The sequence below is a fragment of the Trichoderma citrinoviride genome (genome assembly GCF_003025115.1).
Source record: "Trichoderma citrinoviride strain TUCIM 6016 unplaced genomic scaffold BBK36scaffold_1, whole genome shotgun sequence".
Lineage (NCBI taxonomy): Eukaryota > Fungi > Ascomycota > Sordariomycetes > Hypocreales > Hypocreaceae > Trichoderma > Trichoderma citrinoviride.
In genome coordinates, this window is record NW_020194709.1 from 476,800 (window position 1) to 501,837 (window position 25,038).

At 53.6% G+C, this 25,038-nt stretch overlaps 7 protein-coding genes and 1 non-coding gene across 8 annotated transcripts; 5 read left to right on the forward strand and 3 right to left on the reverse strand.

Annotated features, from left to right (window-relative positions):
• Window positions 1-1,495: 1,495 nt before the first annotated feature.
• Window positions 1,496-8,553, forward strand: BBK36DRAFT_1173644 (polyketide synthase; the record flags this gene model as incomplete). Its single annotated transcript, XM_024895877.1, has 5 exons — window positions 1,496-1,796; window positions 1,876-2,260; window positions 2,331-5,462; window positions 5,655-7,617; window positions 7,705-8,553. The coding sequence occupies 5 exons, from the start codon at window positions 1,496-1,498 to the stop codon at window positions 8,551-8,553; spliced, it is 6,630 nt and encodes a 2,209-aa protein (XP_024753569.1).
• An 898-nt stretch (window positions 8,554-9,451) lies between these two features.
• Window positions 9,452-10,056, forward strand: BBK36DRAFT_1136925 (hypothetical protein; the record flags this gene model as incomplete). Its single annotated transcript, XM_024893117.1, has 2 exons — window positions 9,452-9,568; window positions 9,652-10,056. 2 exons carry the CDS (start codon window positions 9,452-9,454, stop codon window positions 10,054-10,056), a joined length of 522 nt encoding a protein of 173 aa, XP_024753570.1.
• Window positions 10,057-11,455: 1,399 nt separating this feature from the next.
• On the forward strand, window positions 11,456-11,927 carry BBK36DRAFT_1173647 (hypothetical protein; the record flags this gene model as incomplete). Its single annotated transcript, XM_024895878.1, has 1 exon — window positions 11,456-11,927. The coding sequence occupies exon 1, from the start codon at window positions 11,463-11,465 to the stop codon at window positions 11,925-11,927; it is 465 nt and encodes a 154-aa protein (XP_024753571.1). The 5' UTR covers window positions 11,456-11,462.
• Window positions 11,928-12,396: 469 nt separating this feature from the next.
• Window positions 12,397-12,479, reverse strand: BBK36DRAFT_t21. Its single transcript has one exon. It is a non-coding gene; the product is annotated as a tRNA-Glu (tRNA).
• Window positions 12,480-12,663: 184 nt separating this feature from the next.
• On the reverse strand, window positions 12,664-15,575 carry BBK36DRAFT_1155068 (subtilisin-like protein; the record flags this gene model as incomplete). Its single annotated transcript, XM_024893790.1, has 3 exons — window positions 12,664-14,050; window positions 14,121-15,322; window positions 15,408-15,575. The coding sequence occupies 3 exons, from the start codon at window positions 15,573-15,575 to the stop codon at window positions 12,664-12,666; spliced, it is 2,757 nt and encodes a 918-aa protein (XP_024753572.1).
• A 2,915-nt stretch (window positions 15,576-18,490) lies between these two features.
• Window positions 18,491-20,751, forward strand: BBK36DRAFT_1155069 (glycoside hydrolase family 20 protein; the record flags this gene model as incomplete). The annotated part of the gene is made up of 3 exons (XM_024893791.1): window positions 18,491-18,530; window positions 18,593-19,068; window positions 19,141-20,751. The coding sequence occupies 3 exons, from the start codon at window positions 18,491-18,493 to the stop codon at window positions 20,749-20,751; spliced, it is 2,127 nt and encodes a 708-aa protein (XP_024753573.1).
• A 686-nt stretch (window positions 20,752-21,437) lies between these two features.
• BBK36DRAFT_1155070 (hypothetical protein) lies at window positions 21,438-22,075 on the forward strand (the record flags this gene model as incomplete). Its single annotated transcript, XM_024893792.1, has 2 exons — window positions 21,438-21,515; window positions 21,581-22,075. 2 exons carry the CDS (start codon window positions 21,438-21,440, stop codon window positions 22,073-22,075), a joined length of 573 nt encoding a protein of 190 aa, XP_024753574.1.
• A 781-nt stretch (window positions 22,076-22,856) lies between these two features.
• Window positions 22,857-24,797, reverse strand: BBK36DRAFT_1173661 (hypothetical protein; the record flags this gene model as incomplete). Its single annotated transcript, XM_024895879.1, has 3 exons — window positions 22,857-23,607; window positions 23,716-24,660; window positions 24,766-24,797. The coding sequence occupies 3 exons, from the start codon at window positions 24,795-24,797 to the stop codon at window positions 22,869-22,871; spliced, it is 1,716 nt and encodes a 571-aa protein (XP_024753575.1). The 3' UTR covers window positions 22,857-22,868.
• Between the last annotated feature and the right edge of the window lie 241 nt (window positions 24,798-25,038).

The following is a 25,038-nucleotide window of genomic DNA, read 5'->3' on the forward strand; positions in this document are numbered from 1 at the left end:
CGTGGCTTGAGTGATACCTCAGAGACCTACATTTTTCTCCCCAAATGCTCCCCACGGGCAGAGTTATGCCGAACAAAATGCAAGGAGAACTTGAAGAGTTTGCTGAAGCCAGCAAGCCCGGATTATACCTGCAGACAATGGCCAAGGTCATCAGCTCATCGCGCCAGATATGCAAGAGGAAGCCACACGTGGAAAGCGGCAAATGAGACCGTTACACAACGCAACGCCTCCGGATAACCAGGCCGTGTCCGTATTTGGCAAGGGAGGGACACACATCTAGCCGGCAGATCGCCAACCTCCCGTCTTTCTGAGCTCAGAGACGCCCTTCTAACCTCTCCTCATTAGGTTAGCGATGCCAGGATGTAGCTTTGTTGATCCTACAACTACTTCTGTTGTCCGAGCTCCATCATCTCCAAATACTTTCCCTTCCAGAGAAAGCGACAATCCTTAAGCCACCCACATGTCTTGCAAATTCAAGAAATGCTAGCATTACCATCCCTTGAGGGGTCACTGCGAGACTAACAAGGCCCAATAACTGACAGCTCATATTATAAATGTATCGACCACGGCCAGTTTGAGCCGCGATGTTGAGCGTGTCTCGTTGCCTTGGTCAAAGATGATGCCGCCTGCATCTGACAATTTGGCTAGTGTTACACCACGTGTAATATCGCAGTACATTCGGCACAGCTGAGGGGGAACAACACGCAATATAGATAGTAAGCTCCTCGGCCCCCGTTATCGTGTATGTGTAACGACAGTCAGAATCACGTCAACCGCAATATCTCTGTCTTGATGGCTGCATCTTCTATGCCTGATAGAGTGGGCAAGCTTTAAATCCGCACAACTGACGCAATTTCACTCTCCATGGCCAAATCCTCTGAAAATGGTCAGGATCCAGTTGAAAAGATATTCGAGACTCCATGGGTCGGCGGAAGGATATCCGGTGGCTTGATGCATGCAGCAGCAAATGGGAGTCCAAGGGGCAGACGCCAGTGAGACATTCCCAACACGGACTCATCGAGAGCGGCCCCTGTTATTCCTTGTAGAACAAGAGAATAATGGCCCCCTCCGCTAATTATGGCATTCCTGGGTGTTCCACGAGCTGGCTTTCTTGTAATTACCGGCCCTACGGTAGCGTGGCGCTGTGCCTCAAATCCGCAAACTGCTGATGCCCGCCAGCCATGGAGTGCTGAGCTGATGTTCACGGAAAAAAACAGGGTTATGTTGGCTGACAGTCGCTTCGGTGGCTCCCTTTTCGTTCTGATACATGTCTCTTATCGAGGGCCTGTCATCTAATCTGCGAAGTTGAAGCTGCTCCCCTGAGGTAGTATGACGATAAAGTCCGTTGTATTAAACCATTCTTCCCGCACCAGACTTTGCTTCTCACTTCGTAATTCCCTTCGAATCATGGGATACAGGTCGTAATTGTTCCCACGCAGACCTATTCCTCGACATCTTTGACGACTTGGCAGTCGAGGCTCCCTCGCTGATCAAGATGTCGTCCTCGAAGCAAGACATGGATGGGCAACGCCCGATGCCCATTGCCATAGTCGGCATGTCATGCCGTCTATCGGGAGATGTCTCGACAATTGACGACTTCTGGACCATGCTGTCGCGCTCCCGTGATGGCTGGCGGCCGATTCCTGAGGAGAGATTCGCAACCAAGGCCTTCCATCATCCGGATCCGCAGAAAAAGGGTTGCTTCAACAACCAAGGTGGCTATTTCATGAACGGTGACTTGTCGACTTTCGATGCACCATTCTTCCATATCACCAAACAGGAGGCCGAGGCTATGGGTATGAACATCTCCTTCTCTTGTGCGGCAGCAACGTCTGCTTGAGTATATGTATCCTGAAGACTCACTATTGCCGGCAGATCCTCAACAGAGGCATCTCTTGGAATGCACGTATGAAGCTCTGGAGAACGCCGGGCTTCCAAAAAATGCTGTTTCTGGAAGCAATATGGGGGTCTTCATCGGCGGCACCTCCTCGGACTATCGACTGGGCACCCTGAAAGAGGTTGACCAGATACCCATGTACGATGCCACGGGCAATCATCAGTCCATCCAAGCCGGGCGCATCTCGTATTACTTCAACCTTCATGGCCCTTCGTTCGCGGCAGACACGGCCTGTTCATCTGGTCTTTACGCGCTGCATTTGGCAGTGCAGAGTATCCGCTCAGGAGAGTCAGACTCGGCAATTGTCGCGGCGTCCAGTTTGCACCTTCAGCCTCACGACATGGTGTCCATGTCCTTGTTAGGGTGAGTAGTGTGTTTCTTTCAGTCCAAGCAATGCGATGTTCAAGACGAGCATCTGTTGACATAATTGCAGTCTCTTCAATGAGCATGGCAAGACTTTTGCTTTCGACCACAGAGCAAAGTCTGGCTTCGCTCGGGGTGAAGGCACTGGCTGCCTCATCCTCAAACCTCTCCACAAGGCTCTGGCGGACAACGACAAGATCCGCTCCATCATCATCAATACCGGCACGAACCAGGACGGGAAAACAACCGGACTGACAAATCCCAGTGGCGAAGCTCAAGAGCGTTTGATTCGCGATGTTTATGCCAGAGCCGGTATCTCTCCCGACGACACTGGCTATGTCGAAGCTCATGGAACCGGGACGCGAGCTGGAGATCCCATAGAGGCTCATTCCATATACCGCGTCTTCGGAGCCGGCCGCACGAAGCGCGCGCCGTTATTCATGGGCTCCGTCAAATCAAACGTCGGCCACCTGGAAAATGCAAGTGGAATCATTTCCGTTATCAAAACGTCCTTGATGCTCGAAAAGGGTTTCATCCTCCCCAACGTCAACTTTGAGAAGGCCAATGAAGCTATCCCCCTTGACGAATGGAACATCAAAGTTCCGACCAGTATACGGCCGTGGCCTCGTCAAAAGCGCTTCGCCAGCATCAACGGCTTTGGCTTCGGAGGCTCCAATGCGCACGTCGTGCTGGAGAAGGTTCCGTTCTCAATTGCCGACCTTCCTCAAGATACTCAGAACGAGGTCCCCAGATTATTTGTCCTATCCGCTCATGATGAAAGCGCAGCAAAGCGCGTAGCCGAACAGCTCGGCATCTACATTGAGCAGCATCCCGAGGTCTTTCAGAAGCGCCTGGCCAGGGACATGGCCTACACGCTCGGTGAGAGGAGGACACATCTCCAGTGGCGCATTGCAATCACGGCATCGTCGTGCGATGAGCTCGCGAATGCTCTCAACGGCATTGGAGCAGCTCCTGCGGTCTCCTCCCATGAGCCGAAAGTGGCTTTCGTGTATACCGGCCAGGGCGCCCAGTGGGCTAGAATGGGCAAGGAGCTCATGGTGAGCCATCCGGTATTCGCCAGCACCGTTCGAAGATGTAGCGACTATCTGCAAGAAATTGGCGCCGAGTTTTCCCTAGTAGACGAACTGGTCAAGGGGAAAGAAGAGACACTGATCAACGAGGCGCACATCTCGCAGCCTGCTTGCACAGCGATTCAGCTGGGCCTTACAAAACTCTTGGAGAACTGGGGAGTCATGCCATCGGCAGTCATTGGCCACTCCAGCGGAGAGATTGGGGCTGCTTTCGCTGCCGGTGCCATTGGCCTCGAGGATGCCATGTCTGTCGCCTATTGGCGCGGAAAGGTAGCCTCGGGTATGAAATTCAAGCATCCAGATCTTCGAGGTGCCATGTTGGCTGTTGGTGCGGGGGCTGGAGACGTCAAGAGCATCATCAAGACTCAGGGGCTGCAGGGAGTCACCGTGGCCTGCGAGAATTCTCCAAGTTCTATCACGGCCTCCGGAGACGAAGAAGCTGTCGACAGACTTGCTGCAGAGCTGGAGCGTCAAAGCGTCTTCAACCGCAAGTTGCGAGTGAACATGGCATATCACTCTGCTCACATGCAGCTGATTGCAGATGATTACAAGGCCGCCATCAAATACATGGCCCCTCAAGCAACCTCTGGTGTCGAATTCTACTCCTCACTGATGGGCTGTAAGCTCGATTCGACGTCGTCCCTTGGTCCATCTTATTGGGTCGAAAATCTGACAAACCCCGTGCTCTTTTCTACAGCTCTCAAAGAGCTGTACCTTGGCGAGAAGCCAGATGTCATTGTCGAAGTTGGGCCACATGCTGCCCTCGAGGGCCCTATCAAGCAGATCTTGAAGGGTATCAGCCCTCAAGCAGCCATGGGAACCAAATATCTGCCTTGCCTCATTCGTAACCAACACGCCACCGTGACGGCTTTGAACTGCGCAGGCCAATTGTTTGTCAAAGGCCACGCAATCGATTTTGGGAGACTCAACCATCCAAATGAAGGCGTCCAACCGCCTGCTGTCATTACAGACTTTCATCCGTACCCTTGGTCACAACACAAGTACTGGTTCGAGCCTCGTTCATCAAAGCAATTGCGCCAGAAACCTTTTCCGCGTCATGACCTCCTGGGTCTCTTGGAGGACTCATACAGCGAGCTTGAGCCAAAATGGAAAAACGTCATCTCGACAGATGATGTTCCGTGGCTCAAGGACCATCGGATGCAGTCCCTGGCAACCTTCCCCCTCGCAGGCTATATCTGCATGGCTGTGGAGGCGGCGTCACAGCGGGCTCATTTGCGAGGTATCCCAGCCGAGCAGGTCGAAGGTTTTCGCCTTCGTGAAATCCAAGTCTCAAAGGCCCTCATCCTCGACGACGGCGCTCCATATGAGACTGTATTCTCACTGAAACCTTATGCGGAGGGTACGAGGTCCGATTCGAATGATTGGGATGAGTTCCGCGTTTCCTCGTGGACCTCGGCCAGGGGTTGGCTAGAGCATTGCAGCGGCCTCGTCGGGATTAGAAAGGCTGTGCCGATGAATCCAGTCAGCGCTGGCCTGTTGCGTTCCGCTTCAGTTCGTCGCAAACACATCATGAGCATGAGCTGCAAACAGCTCCCCCTGGACCGCTTCTATGCAGAACTGGAAGCTCGCGGAGCTGGATATAGCGGAGTTTTCCGAATCTCCCCAAGCGTCAACATCCAGATACACCAGCAATACTCTACTACCTCTTTAGCCATTCCCGATACAGCGGTGACAATGCCTGCTTCATTCGAGTCAGCGTCTATTGCACCAGCAGCATTCGTGGATCTTTTGTTTCAGCTTACCTTTCCGATTCTCGGCGCCGGTAGCGGCGAGATGCCTTCGCTCTTCATGCCATCAGCCGTCAAAGAGATCGAATTGAGTAGCAAACTACCAAAGTCTCCTGGCGAGCAAGTGCAGGTTGTTGCTCACGGCTGCCCAGACTTTGCAGCTCCTGGGCCTGTCGACTTTGTCATTGATACGTGGTATAAAGATGCCCTTGAGCCCGTGGTGAAGATCAGTGGCTTCAGAATGACGCCCGTAAATGGCGACATCGATGAGACTCCGAGCCCGCGATCCATATGCTACAGCGTACAATGGGAGTCCCTCGATGGGATAAAGGAGAAGACGGATAGAGAAGAAAAGGAAACGACGTCCGCTGGAAACGGACATACAGATGGTACATCTCTCAACGGGACAACGACAAACGGCAATGGGCATAACGGCCATCTCAAGGAATCCACTCAAGGCTTTGGGGAAACAAATGGCAACAAGGTCAATGGGAATGGATGCCATAACGCCAACAGTCCTCTAGAAGTTCCAGGAACCAAGAACGGCATCACAAGCAGCAACGGCAACGGAACGCATGGCGAGATTGCGGTGCACGAGCGTGCCAACAGCCTAGCTGATGCCGAGTTTGTCCTCGTATCTCGACATGATAGAAGCGAACCACTGGTAGAGGCTCTCCTCGACCTCTTGGAGTTGCGGACCGCGAAGAGGCCGCACCTTGTCAACTTCTTCGACGTCACTCCTGAGCCCACCACCTGCTATATCTGTTTGGCAGAGATAGATGAGCCGCTTCTTGCCAACATGACAGCAGACACATTTGAGAAGATGCAGAATCTTCTAACCAACTGCCAGTCGGTGCTTTGGGTGACCTCGGGAGCATATCGATTCGCAGAACGTCCAGAGGCCAACATTTCGCAGGGGCTCCTGCGCACTGTCCGTTCTGAGGCGAGCAAGGCCGTAGCCTCTCTCGATCTGGACCCCCATTCTAAACTCGATGTCCGTGACACAGCCGAGCTCATCCTTCGTGCCGCCAAAGTCTCTATGGCGTTGCCAGAAGGCGACACCCCGGTGGACTATGAGTTCGCCGAAGAGGCTGGCACACTCATGGTCCCCCGCCTTGTCAAGCAAGATGACATGAATCTCGCCATCTTTCACGACACAGAGGCCTCGGCCGCACCGCCATATGCACAGCCATTTGAGCAGCCGGGACGGCGCCTCAAGGTTGCTGTTGGCACATATGGTGCTCTCGACTCTCTGTATTGGAAGGACGAGAAGGAGACGCCCTTGGGCCCATACGAGGTCGAAATCAAAGTGGCGTGCACAGGCATGAACTTCAAGGATGTGGTTATCGCCATGGGCCAAGTGGCCAGTCCGTACCTCGGAGTCGAATGCAGCGGTGTAATTTCTCGGATCGGTGCTCATGTTCGTTCCCTCAAAGTTGGCGATCGTGTCTGCGCCATGTCTCTGGGCGCCTACAGCACGTACTCTCGATGCCTCGAGTCTAGCGCTGCTGTCATCCCCGACGATATGAGCTTTGAGGTGGCCGCGTCCATTCCCGTTGTATATTGCACTGCCTATTATGGCATCATGGACCTCGCCCGGCTGGAGCTTGGTGAAAAGATATTGATCCATGCCGCAACTGGTGGTGTTGGTCAAGCAGCCATCCAGCTGGCCCAGATGATAGGCGCCGAGATATACGCCACAGTTGGGAGTGCGGACAAGAAGCAGCTTTTGATGGAGACGTATGGCATCTCCGAAGATCGCATTTTCTACAGTCGAGATGCTTCGTTTGGCCCAGCGATCAGAGAGGCCACTGGCGGCCATGGGGTTGATGTTGTGCTCAATTCGCTGGCGGGTGATCTTCTTCGCGAGACTTGGGAGTGTCTTGCACCGTTTGGTCGCTTTATCGAGCTGGGGAAGCGAGACATCACGAAGAACACAAGGCTCGAGATGGCCAAGCTCGAGTTCAACTGCACGTTCAGCTCAGTGGACTTGACGCTTGTTGCGGCAGAGAGGCCCAAGATTATGGAGCGCACTTTTGCGTCCGTCATGCGTCTCCTCGAGAATAAGACGATCAATCCCATTGGGCCCATCACTCCCGTGAGCATCCAGGAGGTTGAAGGAGCACTTCGCAGGCTGCAGAGCGGCAAGACGACGGGCAAACTGGTGGTGACGCATAGCGGCCGAAGCCAAGTCAGGGCCACACACCCTGCACCTCGCTCGGATATGCTGGAGCGCGATGCAACATACCTCATCATTGGCGGAACAGGTGGTCTTGGACGCTCTATTGCAAGGCGAATGGTAAAGAGAGGTGCTCGTCATATTATCCTGCTCTCTCGGAGCGGCAAGATCACAGATGACGTGAGCAAGTTGATGAAAGAGAGCCGAAGGCTGGGTGCCTCGATATACGTTGTGCCTTGTGATGTTGCAGATGCGGAAAGCGTCCGATCGTTGGTGGATGAGCTTCAAGAGGATATGCCTCCGATCAGGGGCGTTATTCACGCTGCCATGGTCCTCAAAGTATGTATTTTCCCTCCTTTTGGATGCCACCAAGCCATTGGACGGCATTGTCGGCGTCTCCTGATCCATCACTAACCGACCTCGTAGGACGTCCTTTTCGAGAAGATGACATTTGAAGACTATGAGGCCGTTGTCAGAAGCAAAATCTCCGGAGCATGGAACTTTCATGACGCACTCATCGATGCTCCCCTCCACTTCTTCATCGTTCTCTCCTCTGTTGCTGGCATCGTGGGCAACAGGGGCCAAGCACATTATTCTGCTGCCAACACGTATCTCGATGCCCTTGTCCTGCACCGAAGACGCAGAGGCCTGGCAGCCGCGTCTATCGATCTCGCCGCGGTCGAAGGCGTTGGTTACCTCGCTGACAATGCGGCCAAGATGTCACAGGTCATGAGGAACTTGTCCGACAACACTGTGGGCGAGGCTGAGGTTTTGGCATTGATCGAATCCGCCATGACAGGCAAAGTGGATAGTTTCTGCCAGGGGCAGGTGGTTACCGGACTGGGTTTCGACAACGCATCGTCAATGCCGTTTTACGCCTCGGATGCCAAGTTTACTCACCTCCGTGATGCTCTGCTCGCCTCATCAGCCGATGCAGATAAATCGTCGGGATCCGAAGAGCTGTCCGTCTCTCAGCAGCTTCGAAGATGTACGACCGAAGAAGAAGCTCAGGAGGTCGTGACGCTTGGTCTTCGAGACAAGCTCGGGGCCATCCTGATGCTGCCGGAAGAGGTCATGGCGGCACGGCAGGGAAACACGTCCATCACGGCTTTCGGGCTTGATTCGCTCAACGCCATTGAGCTGCGGAATTGGATTGGAAAGGAGCTGCAGGCTCATCTGCAGGTGCTGGAGCTGCTGACCAGCGGGCGAGTTGCGGATCTGGCGGCTCTGGTGCTGCGCAAGTCGAGGATTGAGGGAGTTTGGACAAAAGAGTGAGCATGAGAGATCATTCGTACGTGCTTGTGTGGCTGCAATGACGTTTATTGGGGATGGCCGAGATAGGTGGTTTATTGCTAGTTTATCGCTATAATGATTGAGGTTTCATGGAATTTTTGAAAGGTGGTGAAGGATTTGCCGAGCTCTCCATCGCGGCTTCCTCTGATGGGTGGATGGTTGAACCAACCCCACCTTCATAGTGAGACATTGCCATCACGTCGCTCTTGCCTCTTTCACTCCCAACCGCTGCAGCGTGCCTGAGGCATCTCAACTCGGCTGAATAAGTCCCTCGTCCCTAAGAGAACCGAGGTTGGTCTCAAGCAATCAAGGCAGTTGCAAGCATGCAGAAGCCGATACCGACGTCTAAACGTTTGAACCCAATTGATCGCCCACTGAAGGCAAGCTGACCAAGACACTCCAATTGGGGAATTTCCAATGTTCTGAGGGGAAACTAGAAAAGGCAAGCGGCATCTTCCGTGCGCCGCTAAACTCCTCCAGGCTTGATTTACCGAATAGAGAACTGCCGCCCCGCTTACGTACTCCATTCTAGCCTTACCAACTGACCTGCCGAGTTCCTGGCTAGTGACATCATGGAAGCGAAACTACCCTGTAAGACGAAAATTACTGAATGGGGAAATGGGAGAGAAGGCGGTGATGGAAGGATGTTTGTTACGTCGAGCTGTCGACGTGATATATTGATTCGAAGCTCGAGATGAGGAATCAATTGAAATGCTGTGTGTATGGAACCTCACAGGTATATATAGAGGGGATGAGTCTCGAAGACGATGAATCTATCACCACTGAACCAACAAGCAAACGCTCCATCCAAACCGAACCATCTATACCATCTATATCATCCCTCCAAGGACATCAAAAGAAAACCGAAACTTCATTCACCATGGGCAGCCAATCTCAATCCCAGAACTTTGCCCTCTCCGGAGTTGCTCGAGATGGCTGGTCCACCGATACTGAAGCAACAGCCACTTGCCTCTGCGGCGCTGTGCAAATAGCATTTGTACGTTCAACATCGACACCTCTGTGACATAACTCACAAATCTTGGTGATCCTATTGACTGACATATTGATTGGGAAAATCAGCCTACGGAAGCCCCAGGCCTAATCAACACCTTTGTCTGCAACTGCTTCGACTGCCGCAAAGTCACCGCCTCCATGTTCGCCTCCAACTTCACCGTCGACAACTCCTACATCAGGTACCTTCGCGGCGAGGACAACCTGAGCCGCTGGGGCCAGGACAAGACGCCGGTTTCGGGGACGGAAATGGCAAACTACTTCTGCAAGACCTGCGGCACCCTCATGTATCGCAGAAGCGCACTCTCGCCGGACAGGAGCTTCATGAGAATCGGCACTGTCGATGATTTCACGCTGCACGAGACCAAGCTCCGTCCCCAGTACGTGATTTTCGCGGCTCATCGTGTCAACTGGTGGCATGGAGTGGAGGGGGCAAAGGTGCTGCCGGGGGGTTTCATCAAGGCGAGCAATTGACTAGCAGATGGTCCTGGAAAGGCGACGAGGTTATGATGAGTGAAATCGAGTCACAACTGGTCAGTCTCGCTTCATCTAATGCATAGCACTGCGTCAGCATAAAATACATAGATAGTTATATAGAATTCTCATGTCATTCTTCTATTCCACTGCATGACGAATGAAACATGTGGTTGCTTACAGGATGCATAATGCTGAAAGCCTACATGTACCAGGCTTTTACGGAGTTGGAGTAGACCTTGGTCCGATGAAGTTCTACTGAGCAACTGCTGGACAAAGTACGTCCTTCTAAGCATATACCGAGGTAACGTAGTCAACCGTTACGTGTGGTGCCTGTCATACGTTTTTCTTGTGCCACCCAAGCCGTGGCCATGCTTTCGCCCTGCATTTGGCTGCATGATACGACACCAGCTGCATCATTCAACCCGCTCAGCCCACAGCTCAGCCCTTCCATAATGACCCGACGCGATGCCCGACTCTTGGTACCTTACCCGAACGGAGCGGAACTGTTCTAGACTTTGGCAGCTCTCATCATGCCGCCGACCAGCCGTCTGTGGGCTGATGCTTAAGCTCAGCACACATGATCTCATCCATTCATATATGTGAGCTTCAGCTCCGAGGAGGAGGCACGGCTCGGGGGCCCTCTGGGCTTATGCCAGGCCCCGAGCCAAAACACCATTCCGCTTGCATCCTAGCATCGCCCTCTCTGGCGAATCCCAGCCTCGGGACTTGTCTGAGTTGGAAACCCCCGCATCCCAGAAATACGATGCTTGGCGCGTCGATCCCGCCAAAAGCTCCTCCGCCAGCGGGCCGGCATTACCTGACATCCAGCCGGAGCCTTTCTGAGCTGACTCTATTCTCGTCTTCTGCAGGCAAAACAACATGGGCAGTCTCTTTGTTTTACGCAATGGAATGAAAAACAAGAGGCTTCGTATTCGACTGTACAACCCATCTGCTGAGGCTCTCAGCCGCATCGAGGCCTTTTCACCGCCCAGGTCGACGCTGATTTAGGCATCGCGGTGCTCGTATTCTGAGAGGCTTTAAGCTTAACCTGGTAATGTGGATAGTGCAGATCCCCCGGAATGCGTGAGGCTGCGAGGATGTGCTGGCCGGCTTGGTGACAGCATTTTATGCGCAACGAGCAGGAATCACACGGGATGCTCGGTAGGAAGCATACGATACGAAGTGCAGTATGAGGGGATCGAAAGAGGCATTCGCCGTGAGGAGCAGTGGGAGCTTGGGGGATATAAAAGGTGAGGTTCGTTCCCATGAAACGAGACTCTCAAAATAGATCATCAGCTCATACTCTCATAAAGACTCTCAAGACTCACAATCAACTCTCTCGAGACTCACAACAACAGTACCAACTACCCTTTCAAAGCTCAAGTCTTCAAACATACTTCAACATGAAGTTCACCACCACCGCCGTCCTCGCCATTGCCGCGCTCGTCGAGTCGGCCTCTGCCCTCGGCAAGGCCCGCGTCGTCAACAAGTGCCCCTTCAGCGTCACCCTCTGGTCCGTCGGCAGTGCAGTCTCTGCACCCACGACCCTCGCCCAGGGCGGCTCCTACGGCGAGACCTTCTCGGTAGACCCCGTTACCGGCGGCCGCGCCATCAAGGTCACCATCCAGCCTGACGGCCTCTACACCGGCAAGCCCCAGACCATCTTTGCCACCAACCTCCAGGGCAGCACCATCTGGTACGACCTCTCAGACGTCTTTGGCGACGCCTTTAACCCCCATAAGGTGGTTGTTTCCAGTGCCAACACTGCCTGCCCCCAGATTGTCTGGACCAGCGGTATCCCTCCTGCTGGCTCGCAGGTCAAGAATTGTGGAGCCGACAAAGACGTGACCTTGACTCTTTGCGCTTAGATGAAGCTGGGAGAGAGAGGCTGTAACGAGTTCAAGTGTTATGATAGAGTCAGTTTAAATAGTATGAATTTATGAGTCTTGAAAGAAGTGAGTTCGCAACGCTTCGATGACCCGTGAAACACCAGTCTACCATCCGACGATGCTGTTAAAAAAAAAAAGGAAGTGAACGAAACTTCTTCCTAACATTGGGCAAAATCATTATCTGGATCATTCATTGAACAGGAAAGCAAGAAGAGCGGTTCATATTGTCCCTCTAGCTTGAACTGTCCACGACACGCTCCGTGTTCAGTTCTCGACTCAATGCAATTGCTGCGCCGTCAGTTACCAATTCACCAATTGAACCAACCTCATCCTGTGAAGCTATGTACACCAGTAAACAAAGTCGCAAAAAAGGAAAAAAAAAAAAGAAAGAGATGCTTATTGCGAATTGAACGACTCGGTATCTTGTGAAATCTGCAAAAAGAGAAATCTCCGATACTGGGAATCGAACCCAGGGCTGCTCGGCACTCGAAGAATGAGAGCGAGCGATGTTAGCCACTACACCATATCGGATGTTCTTGTATGATTCGTGACTTGATAATATGCTCCATAAACTGTTTTACTGGCCTCGCCGTTGTTTTCACAATCATCCTCTACGAATTCTACACCTTCCCGAGTCACTGGAAGACAAAATCATGATACAAAGGTATGTCTGATATTGTTGAATCTGTGCCTAGGTGCTTCAAAGTCTGCCGACTCAAGCCGAAACTGTGGTATTGTACTGAATGTTGAAAGTCTGAGTAAGCATACTCTCATAATCCTCCGGATTGTTTACATCTCCATAGATTTTCAGCGCCCGGATCAGGAACTGGTAACTTCCCTCAGGCACAACGGTACCCTCCTGGGTCATTCCCGTAAATGCGTTGACAAAATACGACCTCGAAGTGTACGGAAGGGGATAGCCAGCCAGACTGCCAACGATGTCGACGTCCAGCACCTTGGTCGTGTTGACCTTGTCCGCTGTATCGCCCACGGCGACGAGGTCGGCTCGAAGGAGGGGCGTGCCAGCGTCGATCTGGATAATGGGAGCGGGATAGTCCGGTTCAGGGTCGATTTGCAATGCGACCGTCGAGTTGGGGTAGGGCACAATGTACGTGGTGTTGGCAGCGGCCGGCACGGTTGAGTAGACGTTGTAGTGGATCATGTAGTTGAAGTCGGGATCGAGCACTGGGAGATTGGCCAGGCTGCCGACAACTCCTAGGTAAGGAACAACAAGCCCATCGCCGTTCGTGCCGTTGACGGTGACATATCCGCTGTAAACGGGGATTGCGGAGGAGTTCAGTCCTTGGGGAGGAGTGGCCGTCACTGTGATATCGGCTGACTTACCCGCCGGGACCGTGATCGTGCTCTGCGAAAAGGAGAGTTTGGCCGAGGCGCCCTCGGCGATGGGATTCGGAAATGGGGCCGGGAAGTGACTGTCACCATTTCCATATGTATACATGGTCAGAGCAGGAGTCTGGCCAATGGTGTAAGTAACGCTTTGCTTTCCAGTGTTCTTAATGGTGAAGCTCGTCTCTTTCACAAAGTTGTCGGTGTCGTTGAACGCAATGTTGGGGACGTTGAGCAGCGTCGTTGTATGGGCGGCGTTGTAAGCTTGAGCCAGCCCTGCGCCTTGCTGGGCTACAGGAGCCAGCTCGTTTGCATACAGGTTGGTTCCATCATAGAAGGGTAGCTGCAGAGCCGTTGACGACACCAAGTTCAGGAGTGTTTTGGGGTCTTTGATGCCTCGGGCTTGCATGAGAAGAGCGTAAATAGCGGCCATCAGCGGCGTGGCCATGGAAGTTCCGGTATCGATTTGGTAGCCTCCAGAGGGCAACGGCCAAGTAGAGAGAATGGTACCACCCGGAGTGGAGATGGAAGGATTGACATCAGCCTGCCATGTTGGGCCCCAGCTGGTGAAGGTGTCAATGTAGTTGGGGTTGATGGCATTGGGCACAAAGACACCGGCCTTGGTGGACGATGATGACTCCGGAAACGTCAGCCAGAGATCCTTGCCGCTGCTGAGCTCGTTGAGCCACTCTACACCCTGAGAGTAGCCAGTCATGCCGAGACCGGAAGCGCTGGTAGCCCCAATAGACCAAGGGCTGTCAGTTGAAGAAAGAGTTAGTTCTTTTGTGTCTGGGGACAAAGATGGGAGAGCTTGGCAACACTTACTTTCCAGGACTGTCATACCAGAACATATAGTATGTGGCATTGTTCTTCTGCAGGTTGGTCACTTCCGTCCACGAATCGCAGGCCGAATCATACTTGACGAGAACGACCTTGTCGCTGAGATCGGCCGGCGCCTTGTCACTGAGAAGATTGCAAGCACCATAAGTGCCGTCCGTGGTAACATCTGGAGTTACTGGCCATACTTGCAGGGTGATGTTGCTGGGAAACGGATAGGCTCCGGGGGTGTAGACAAACAGAGTCTGATTCGTCGTCGAGTTGTCCGTGCTCACAAAAGCTCCCGTCCCCAAGAATGGCGTCCAGGTACTCTCGACCGACGAGACCGCAGTGACGCCTTTGCCGTTGGCTGGGGTTCCCGCAACAAAAAGTCCAGCAGAGCCCGAGTTGCCGTTGGCCACGGTACAGACGACGCCCGCATCAACGACTCGGGACACGGCAACCGAAAAGGAGTCTTCTGTCCAGCCGGATGATCCGCCGAGAGATAGGGTGATGATGTCTGTTCCATCCTCGAAGGCCTGGTTGACTGCTGCGATGGCAACATCGGCCCCAAGATCGCCGCTGCAGCCAAAGACCCTGTACATTCCAATAGTCGCATTAGGAGCAGCACCAATGAAGCCCATGGGGTTTGGCAAGGCTCCAATGATGCCAGTGACATGTGTTCCATGGCCGTCACAAGTGCTATAGGGCTCAGGGCCAGGCACGGGGGTGTTGGTGCCGTCGTAGTCATCACCAACCAGGTCTCTTCCGAAGCTGACAACGCAGCCTTCGCCAAAACATCCACCCAGAGCGGGATGGTTGAAGTCGACTCCCGTGTCGATGATGCTGATCCTGATGCCCTTGCCGGTGATTCCCTCTGCATGAAGCTTATCAACCTGAACCTGAGCATGGACCGCATATGTATCGTTTCCCGAAGTTGCTCGGCGTAAAAGAGTCGATACATCACGCGAGTGAATTGAGTCGCTGCTTATCGAGCTGAGTGTTGTATTGATCGGTCGCTTGTATCGTTGAACGGGCCACGCCTGCTTCACCGAGGGAACAGACGCGATTTTAGCGGAGGTGGAATGGGGATCCAAGTCAACAGAGTCCAGTTGAAAGGAAGCTCCTTTGAACAGAGTGTAGTTGAGGTTTAGCCGCTTGGTTGCGGAAAAGCCGTGTCGCTGGAGATCGCTGAACAGTGATGCTTCTTCCTATGGTTGACCATGGGGTTAGACCTCGACAAGATGGGTTTCTGAAGTAACAGCCAGAAAGGATGCAGGAACCAGTTTGACTCACATGACCATCTTCGAACTCGACAATGTAGGCGCCTGGGATAATGGACGACTCCCCCTTCGTCCAGTCTTCCTTTCCATTAGCTATTCCGTGAGAGCCCTGAGCAGCTACTCGGGCGCCGTCTGCTAGAAGCAGGCCCAAAACGGGCAACAGACGGAGGTAAGCTACCATCTTAGCCTGATGGCAACAGTGCCTGGTGATGCAGCTCGTAACAATTGTACTGCTTGACCGAAAGGACGGCAAGAAGCTCGTTTCAAGAAGGGTCTTTTCCCTTTGCTATATATACCCTCACAGCCAGAAGCATGTCAGATCAGCTCCGGTGCCTGCCAAGATCGTAACGTCTCATTCAATCCATCTTTGCTGCCCAAGAATGATTGCAATCGTGGTAGCTATGGCGAGCTTCTATTTGTGATGCATGATACGAGGGCCAGGGTCCCTCAATGGCCCGCAATCGAGCGAAACACCAAGCTGCATCTTCGGGCGTCACTGCAACCCAACTTAAAAAATGGCGTCGGGAATATGACTGCAGTTCACAAAGCCTCTGTTTCGTGCGTTCCGGCGGAATCCTGCCTCTACTTTATTCCTATTTTGTGGTCTGACTCGACGAATGCTGGTGAGCCTCTCTCGATCGATCAGGAAGGTCGGATTTCATGGTGGGATGGAATCAAATCAGCAGCATCTACCGTCCGTACTGTGCGGGAAATTTCTCTAGCTCTGGTCAAATCTGCATTCAGGGACCTTCTCGAAGAGGAGACAGGCAGCTTACTTGTGCCAGGGGTAATGGATTTAGCTTGACCACATGCATATTGTGAGATGCATGTGTGTAGCAGGGCTCTGCTGCTATTTGATGGTCTCGATATCGCGGTAATTAACTACCATCAGAGTGCCGCCGCCCCCTAAGTCCAGAATACTATTGAGTAGGGGCGATAAGAACAGTAAATCTGGTTTCAGAAACAGTATTGCGAGGTCAGGTATGGACGAGCTGCGGATTGCTGGCCCCCTGGGCGATATGGAAAGAGTCGACAAAGCTCGGTTCTCGTAATCATTGGCGACGAAACTAAAGATCGACGGACTCTGGATCGTAACAGTGACTGGTTCGGAGCCTCAGGAGGACTTTTGCTTCCAACTGTTGGTGAGCGAGCCTGTAACTCAGACAGTGGTCTTGAGGGAGGAGAGTGTCGAGGGGGAGGATAATCAGGCTCCTTGAGCTGGGCACGGAGAATCTTGAACAAGCTTTTCACATCATGGAATTCACGTTGAAAGGATTACTCACGTTCAAGTCGAGATTCTGTGCACTCTTGGATGCTTCTTTGTCCTGCAGTCTTTCAGAGCAGTCACCAACCGAACAAGGCCACCAGATTGCATATTAAAAAGCGTTCCACCTGGGACATATGCGCTTTCTCAACTTTTCCTCTAGTTTTGGCTCATCTACAGCATACTATGGGTGAATATTGGCCAACTATGTATGAGAGACCTGTCTTCTGGGAAGCCAGCCGCAGAGCCAGCGAAGTTGTCGAGGAGGGGAAAGGGACTTGAATCAACAAGACTCGTATCTCCTTCGTCATGATACTCTCCAGAGGCCTCAGATCTCAGCCGAGCCGCCACAGCAGACTGAAAGACATTATTCCAGTACATTCTGAGCAACAAACAAACTGCCCACCCCCATCTCTCCCCCTCATTGGCTATCAACTCCTGAGCTGCTGCCTGAGGAGCCTTCATTCACTGCCGCTTACCTATGCATCACCACCGAGGGCGCACGGACCAGAATGCCCCCTATATAAACATCTCCTGCTCCCCCGACTCTTGATTCTCTTTTCTTTCCTTTCCTCTTCACCCCCATCCTCAGCCAAAAGACGCAACCCTTCCCCAGAACCCTGAGGGTTGTCGGGATGGAGGCTTACCTGGCTTCAGAACCCTACCTCAAGAAGTGGGGGAGGAGCACAATTTTTGATTTATCTGCTTTGCAAACCTTTTCATTGTGAGCACAGGCTTGTCCTGTGACATGAGGAAGAGCCAACAGAAAGATCTTGATTTGCCTTGATGGCGTTGTGGACTGCTGGCGAAGAGCGAGGAGAAGGCATGCGAGAACGAAAACAATCAGAGACCATGAACGTAGAGAAGCGAGAATGCCTGGAAGTTGAAGCTTGCTATGATATCTGGTAGGGGCTGCAGCAGCTTTTGATGATGATAACCTGTCAGGTACTCTGTATCCTGCCCTGTGATGTTTGCTCGTAGTCTGTCTCGTCGGCCGTGTTCATTCCAGCTCTATCCGAGGTCCGTCGACCCCAGACTGATGGTATCTCCAATCCATTTCCGCCTCCAGTCCACCGTCATCTCCCATGTGGTCTCGTCTTCATCTCCCTTCTCATCTTCATTGCCATCTCCATCTTCATCTCCCTTTCCATTTTCAACTCCATCCTCATCTCCAGCTCCAGTTCCAGCTCCAGTTTCTGATCAATCTCTTCTCCACCGTCATCTTCATCTTCGTCTCGTCGTCATCCCAGCTTTCATCTTCCTCTTCATCCTTACTCCCACCATCGGAATCGAGTCCAAATATCAAAGCAGCCCAAGCTCAACCGTCGCCTGCAGAAGTGGCTGAAGATCTGACATCTAGATCTACCGCCCCCACACGAGCCAAACTCGATCCAACTCTTTTTTGCCATCCCTGTCCATCAGTTTCAGAAACGCCAGCCCCCCGCTCGTCTTGTAAGAGGTAAGGCACAATGAATTTCCTCTGCTTACTCTCTCGCGTCAATAACTGACATCAAGACAAGGCGCTAGTATTCTCGAAACCTCAGCCTCACTCGCCGAAGAAGCTCGACGCATCGAAATACCGAACTCCTTATCTCGCGATGCTGCTCACGCTAGCTTCCCTCACCCCTGGCACGTCTCCGCTTCGACCGGCACAGCTATCCCCATGGGGTTGCTGCTGTAACGTTACGCGGTGGAAGTCAAGATAATGAAGGGAAATACGGACAATCATGGCCTTCGTATTTATGGAATATCACGCCCGGGTCCCGGCATGAGGATGATTTCTCACAGCGAGAACCGGGACGTAGCACGGAGGGATTGCCATTGAAAACACTATGCAATTTCTCGTGGTGATTACGAGCTTGGCTGCCCTGGGTAAGCAACACCATGTCTGTTCACCTCTAATGAGCTTCTGTCCGTTCTGACTGAGCAGAAAGCACGCGCCCAGCTCCTGGGAATACCGACAGTGCCGTTCAACATCTCCTCTGAACGGACATTCGACTTGAGCAAGGTCCACACCGTCGTCGTCGACCTTGCCCACTCGTCTGCCCGCGATGAAGATGGCCTCACCTTGATTCCTGCCACCCTGTGGGAGTTTGCAGAGACGTTTCGAGATGATCTGGCCGGCATTGGCATCGACACCGTCTTGCTTCCCGGATCCAAGGCCATTGCAGATTCCATCTATCTCACGCTGGACCACGACAAGTCACAATTTGTCAACGCTGCGGGGAACATGACTTCTGAGGGCTACCGCCTCTCCGTGACTTCTTCAGGAGTTACTGTCAGCGGTGCCAGCCCCCTTGGAGCCTGGTGGGGGACCCGAACAGTCTTGCAGCAAGCGTTGATCAACGGCAAGAAGCTCAAGCTGGGAACGGGCGTCGACTCTCCCGGATGGTCAGAGAGAGGCATGATGGTAAGCCGTAGAAACAGACCACCTTGAGCATTCAATGGACTAATTAATCTCTTTCGTGCTCGCTCGTTCAAGCTCGATGTTGGCCGCCACTATTACCCAGCCGACTTTCTCGCAGAAATGTGCTCCTACCTCTCGTTTTTCAAGCAGAACGTCTTCCATCTTCACCTCAGCGACCACGTCTGGGATCCCGCCAAGCTCGGCTCTCACGAACTCGCTCTCCAGCTCTACGCGGCGTTCCGAGTCGATTCCACCGACCCAGCAGTTGCTGGCCTCGCCCGCCCCGTCAACGAGACATACAGCCCGTCCGATTTCGATACGCTGCAGCAAAAGTGTGCTCAGCGTGGCGTGACCATCTTGCCCGAGCTCGAATCGCCGGGGCACTCGATGGCGACAACTGACTGGAGGCCCGAGATTGCGCTCTCGGACTTTAGCATGCTCAACCTGAGCCATCCGGAGACGCTTCCCACAGTCAAGTCGTACTGGAAGGCCGTCATCAACAACTTCCACTCCAAGATTGTCCACATCGGGGCAGACGAGTACGACAGCAACTACATCAACGAGTACAGCACGTTCGTCAACGACATGAGCGCCTACATCCAGTCCATCTCTGGGAAGAGCACTCGCATCTGGGGCACGTTCCCACCCTCGTCTGCCCCTGGCTCCGTCAACGTGGACAAGGACGTGACGATCCAGCATTGGCAGATTGGCCAAGACAACGGCCTCTTCGACTTTATCGACAACGGATACAACATTGTCAACAGCGATGACTACTTTTACCTCGATGTCAAGTATTCTGACGGCAACGTCTATCCCAAGGAGCTCGATATCCAGCGCGTATTTCACGGCAGCCCGGACGGCAGTGCTTTTGCACCCAACATCCTCGACAACGCCAACGCGACGAACAATCCCCCTCGAGACAGCCCTAACGTGCTTGGCCATCTAGCTGTGGTATGGAACGACTGGGGCCCCAATGCCAGCACCTACCACGAGGCGTACTACATGGTCCGTAACGGCCTGCCGGCTCTGGCCGACAAGCAATGGGGCGGCTCGCTGCAGGAGAAGGACTATGCCGGTCTATTCGCGACTCTGCAGCCAGCCGTGCCGGGTCAAAACCTCGACCAGCGAATCCCTTCCAAGGGCTCGACCATTGTAACTTACAATTTCGCCCAGGGTGGTCTCTCGTCGGCGCTTGCTGTCTTTGATGGTTCTGGAAATAACTATCACGGGCATCTCGAAGACGGAGCCTATGTGAGCGGCGGCGCTCTCCAGCTCAACGGCCGCGGAGCCTGTCTCAAGACTCCTTTGACAAGCAAGGGACGCAACTACACGCTTTCCTTCTCTGTGCTGCCCAAGGCTCACGGCGGTGCGCTCTTCTCCGGCCCGGACAGCAGCTTTCTCAACGGCAACGGCACGTCAACCAACCTCATGCTCGTCTCTCACAACATTGCCTATCCGGTCAACCTGACCTTGCCGCTGAACAAGTGGAGCGACGTCACGGTCCAGGGCATCGGTCCTCAGACGTTCATCTCGGTGGGCGAGCAGCGCCAGGAGGTGATGATTCTGATGGGTATCTGGGGAGGATACATGCAGGAGGGACCGATGGCGATTGAAGCGCCGATTCAGACGATTGGACAGGGTTTGAATGGACAGATGAAGAATATTAAGCTTTCCAGCGATGTATAAGGTAGGTAGGTACCTAGCTCTAGATATCGTTGCGACTTTGTACAGTGCATAGAAAGCTTGATAATCCATGTAATTGGTAGGTATGAGGCCTCACCTTGTGCTAACAACTCGTCCAAAAGAACTCAAGATGATGCCTTCCGCATCTAGTCAATTCTGGACAGATCAAGAAAGAGCGAGACTGCATACCATCAGTATGTATTCTATATCGTTTCATCCATGAATATCTCTTTCCCAACTTGAAGGGTTCACGGCAGTTCAAGGACCCCTTCTCCACTTATCAAGCGCCATCGAAAGTTGAGGCTGTCGCCACCCTCGACTCAACGCAGCCGACTACCGGTTTTAGGTCCATTTCGAAAGAATGATGTATCCGTTTCATCATCCCCGCCGAAGATCAACGCCTGGAAAGCTCCTGAGATACACAAGCGAACTGATCCATTGCCTTCGTCGGTGTCGGTGGAGCAACGGTGATGGGTATGATGTAATCCGCTGACAATGGCAGGCTATGAAATCATAGACACGTTTGACGAATATCAAACGGTCTATATAAGATGAACGACAGCCAAACATTGAATTGACTTCAATTGCTTCATCTCATCATATTCATCTACTACGACGCCATTGATTCTTACCTCTATACCCAAACAAAGACTCAAAACCGCACATACCACAACACACAATCATCCAACATGTCTGAACACCCTGCACACTACTCTGGCGAATTCCACGCTCGCGTCCCGCCATCCGAGCCCATGATGAAGGGAGGAGTAAGTCATCAATTGACATACAAACACTTGGCTGGTAATACAGTGACTAACATCATCATCTACAGCACCAACCCGGCGTCAAAGTCGGCAACGACCGCCTCCCCGAATCCCACCTCGAGACATACCCCCCCGGAACCGCCCCCAAAGAATCCTCCTTCCGCCCCAACCCCATCTCAGAAGTCCCCGGCCAGGCCAACAACCCCGACGTCGACCCCTCCGGCCGGTCAGACCCCCTCGACTTCCCCGGCGCCACATCAAAGGACGTCCACCAGGGCATCGGAATGCCCCTCCAGGGCCAGGAAGGCCGAGAAATTTCCAACCAGCTGCCGGGCAAGAAGCACACTGAGTCGAGGGTGCACCCCCGCGGTCACAGCAAGGAGGGAGATGGATTGGGTGCTATCGCTGCGGAAGCCAACAGGGGCGATCCCGTGAGGGAGCACGGCTGGGATCTGCCCGAGGGCGTCGAGAAGGGTACGAAGGGATTCCGAAGTGCGGATCATCCTACGGCGTCGGATATTCCGCCCGAGACGGCAGATCGGGTTGCTGCAGAGAGGCCCTGAGTTTGTTGAGTTGGAGAGGGACGTTTGAGAGAGCCTGGATGGCTGATGATCGGAACCAACATGTAAAATAGTATTACTGCATAATTGCTGGAAAGCAAATTGATTCGACAAAACAAATCGAAAATTAAAATCCGGTTATGAAATTGCTCTCCTTCGTTCATGCTTGGTTACCTATGTGCTTCGTCTGAAGTGATGTTTGTACGTTTCACATCAATGGACAACATCGTAACATTCCAACGTATCGTAGTGTGGTGTACCTATCCAACAGTTAAGCAGCAGGAGTCCTAATAAACTCATCTTCCTACGGTGGAGTGTGAGTGTTTATTTCGAAGTTGGTCCTGGTCAAGCCACGGTGACTAGGCATGAGGTGGCATGGCGGACAAACATAGATCATCAGATGGGAATCGGAGAAGCAAAGTTAATGGATGGCAAAGAGGAAACACAGTTTATATGTCGACTAATCGCGCTATAAACCCCAAAAGCAAAATCCAAAGAAAACCCAACATATTAGAACCTTCCGTCGCAGTGTATGCTTCAATCCTTTTGAAGTCTCGTATCATATCCGACAAATGAACAAGAGGAACAGCGTCCTCAGAAACGCATACGGCTTGTCTCGCAATGTGAGCCGCCTGCCGAGTTTTTAAATGCAACTCAAATATGAAAAAGAAGAAATCATCGCTTTCCCGATCCCTAGAACATCCATGGCTATACATCCTGTAGATGCTGTGAACTTATTCCCTCTCTTACCAAACGCCGTCTGTGACAGATATGCAATTGATTGACTGCTAGACAATCAGGTAAAGTCATAAGTGACCAGGCTCTCCCGACCGTCCGGCGTTTCGCTCAGGACAGTCACCCTCTGGTCGTCAGTCCCGACCCAGTTCCGCCGCCGCTCTGCTTCTGAAGAAGCGTAGTCGTCTTCGGCATCGTCAAGTTCTCTGCCAGGCCGGGGCCTCACCTCAACGCTCATGTCGCGGTGGCGTCCCTCGAGATCCCAGACGCGAATCTCGTCGCCTCGCTCACTGACGCTCACAGCCCTCCCCTCTGGCGTGACATCGGCATCAGCGATACCCGAGGTGTGCCCGTAGAGCCTCGTAGGGTTCGAGATGGCAAACGACTTCTCAGTTGCAGTGACGACGAAGAGCACGAGGGTGTTGTCATGCATCGTCGCGAGCAGATAGGGGTGGCTGTAGCACAGCTTGGTCGGCCCGCCCTCGTCGTCGTCCAGGTACAAGTCGGGAAAGTTGGAGCACGTAGGGCACTTTGGCCGGTAGTGAGGCGGCGAGACCAAGCCGCGAGTATCGGCAGGCAGAGTATACGCGACGCGGGACGTGATGACGTCGGGCTTGGAGCAGCCCGATGGTCGGATGTCAAAGTTTTGAATACCAATGGCCCAGCCGCTCACGGTATCGAACGAATAGGCAATAGATGCGACAGCCGAGTCCTTGAGCTGGCGGAGGGACAAGACCAGCGGCTGTCGCGAGTAGTCGGACTTGAGCGACGAGAGCACAAAGGGGTGCGAGAGGTCCGCGCTCTTGTCCACCTCGCCTCCCACCTGGAGCGTCGACAGCTCGTCGTCGTCGAGGTAGCCCGTGTCACCACTGTGGCGGCTCGGCCCAGAAGTAGCGGCAGACATCGACTCCGGCTCGGGAGTGGGAGCGTCAAACGTGTACAGCGAGATGAAGCCCAGCTCGGCGGCGGTCAGGGCGTAAGGGTAAGAGTAGGCGACCGATGTGAGTCTTCCAACGTAGCTCTTGTCCTGACGATACAAGACGACCAGCTTGCCCTGGCCTATTGTCAGCCGCCAGATGCCAAACGTGCCGTCGTTGAAGCCTAGCATGATGTCCAGGATCCCAGCCTCGAACTTCTGGCCGTCCAGGGAGAGCGCGGTAGGCACAAGATGGATGCCGTCATGGGTCTCGGTGGTGATCTGCGCAATGGAGAGCTGCGTACGCAAGTCCCAGGCCCGGAGCCCGGCTTGCAGGTCGACGGTAACGGCAATGCCATGGACAACCTTGACCAGGGTCCGGCGCTCCAGGACGGGGGTCAGGGAGCAGTTGATGGGGCTGACCTGGACCTGGCGCACCTCGCAGAGGCCGCGGGCCCAGTTGTGTCGCAGGCGGTACTGCTGCTTCCAGTCGACATAGTCCGTCGGATGCCCGGACTTGTCGGCCGGATCAGCAGGCTTGAACGGCTCGGCTGGTTCCGCATCGGCGTGAGCATCAGCATACGCAGAAGACGTGGGGGTTAGCCTTCCGGAGCGGGAGTCGTTGGAGCTGGAGCCGCCGCTGGCTCCCTGGGCGGCGTTGGCCCCTGCAGAACCTTGCGGCTCGCCCTGGTTGTTGGTCTCTGCCTCAAGCTTGAGCCCCGGAATGCGGTCGGCGCGCGGCAGGATGAACCTGTGGTAGTAGTGGACGCGCCACAGCTGGGGATCCGAGGCGATTCTGTAGAGCCGACGCGACGCAGCCGAGGCGGCCAGCAGCGTGTGCTCGTCGACGTAGGAGAAGATGCGCAGCAGGATCTCGTCCGACACATGGCGGGCGAGGTCGTACGAGGGCGTTTTGAGCGCCACGGTGGCGGCTTTGCTGGTGAGACGCAGCCGCTTGGCTGAAGCCTCGTCGTCGCGAGGGAGGGTGAGGGCGGCAGGCCCGTCTGGCTGGTGGCTGCTGCTGCCAGGGTCGCTGTGCGACCCTTTTCTCTTCATGTTTCTAACAGACATCATCCTTGGGGGGCGGTGTTTGCCTGTGGAATGAATATGTGCGGATGTGGCTGGTTGATATAAGGCCGGAGCCAATCCAGCAGAGGGATCAAGGAAGATGAGATGAAGACTGAGTGAGGATGGGGGGGCAGAGGAAGACAGAAATGATATTGTAAATTTGAGGACGAAACGGCCGGCTTGCAGAGATCGTCAGCGGAAGTGCATGTCTTTCCTGTGCGAGTCGCCCTACCGATGACAAGACAGC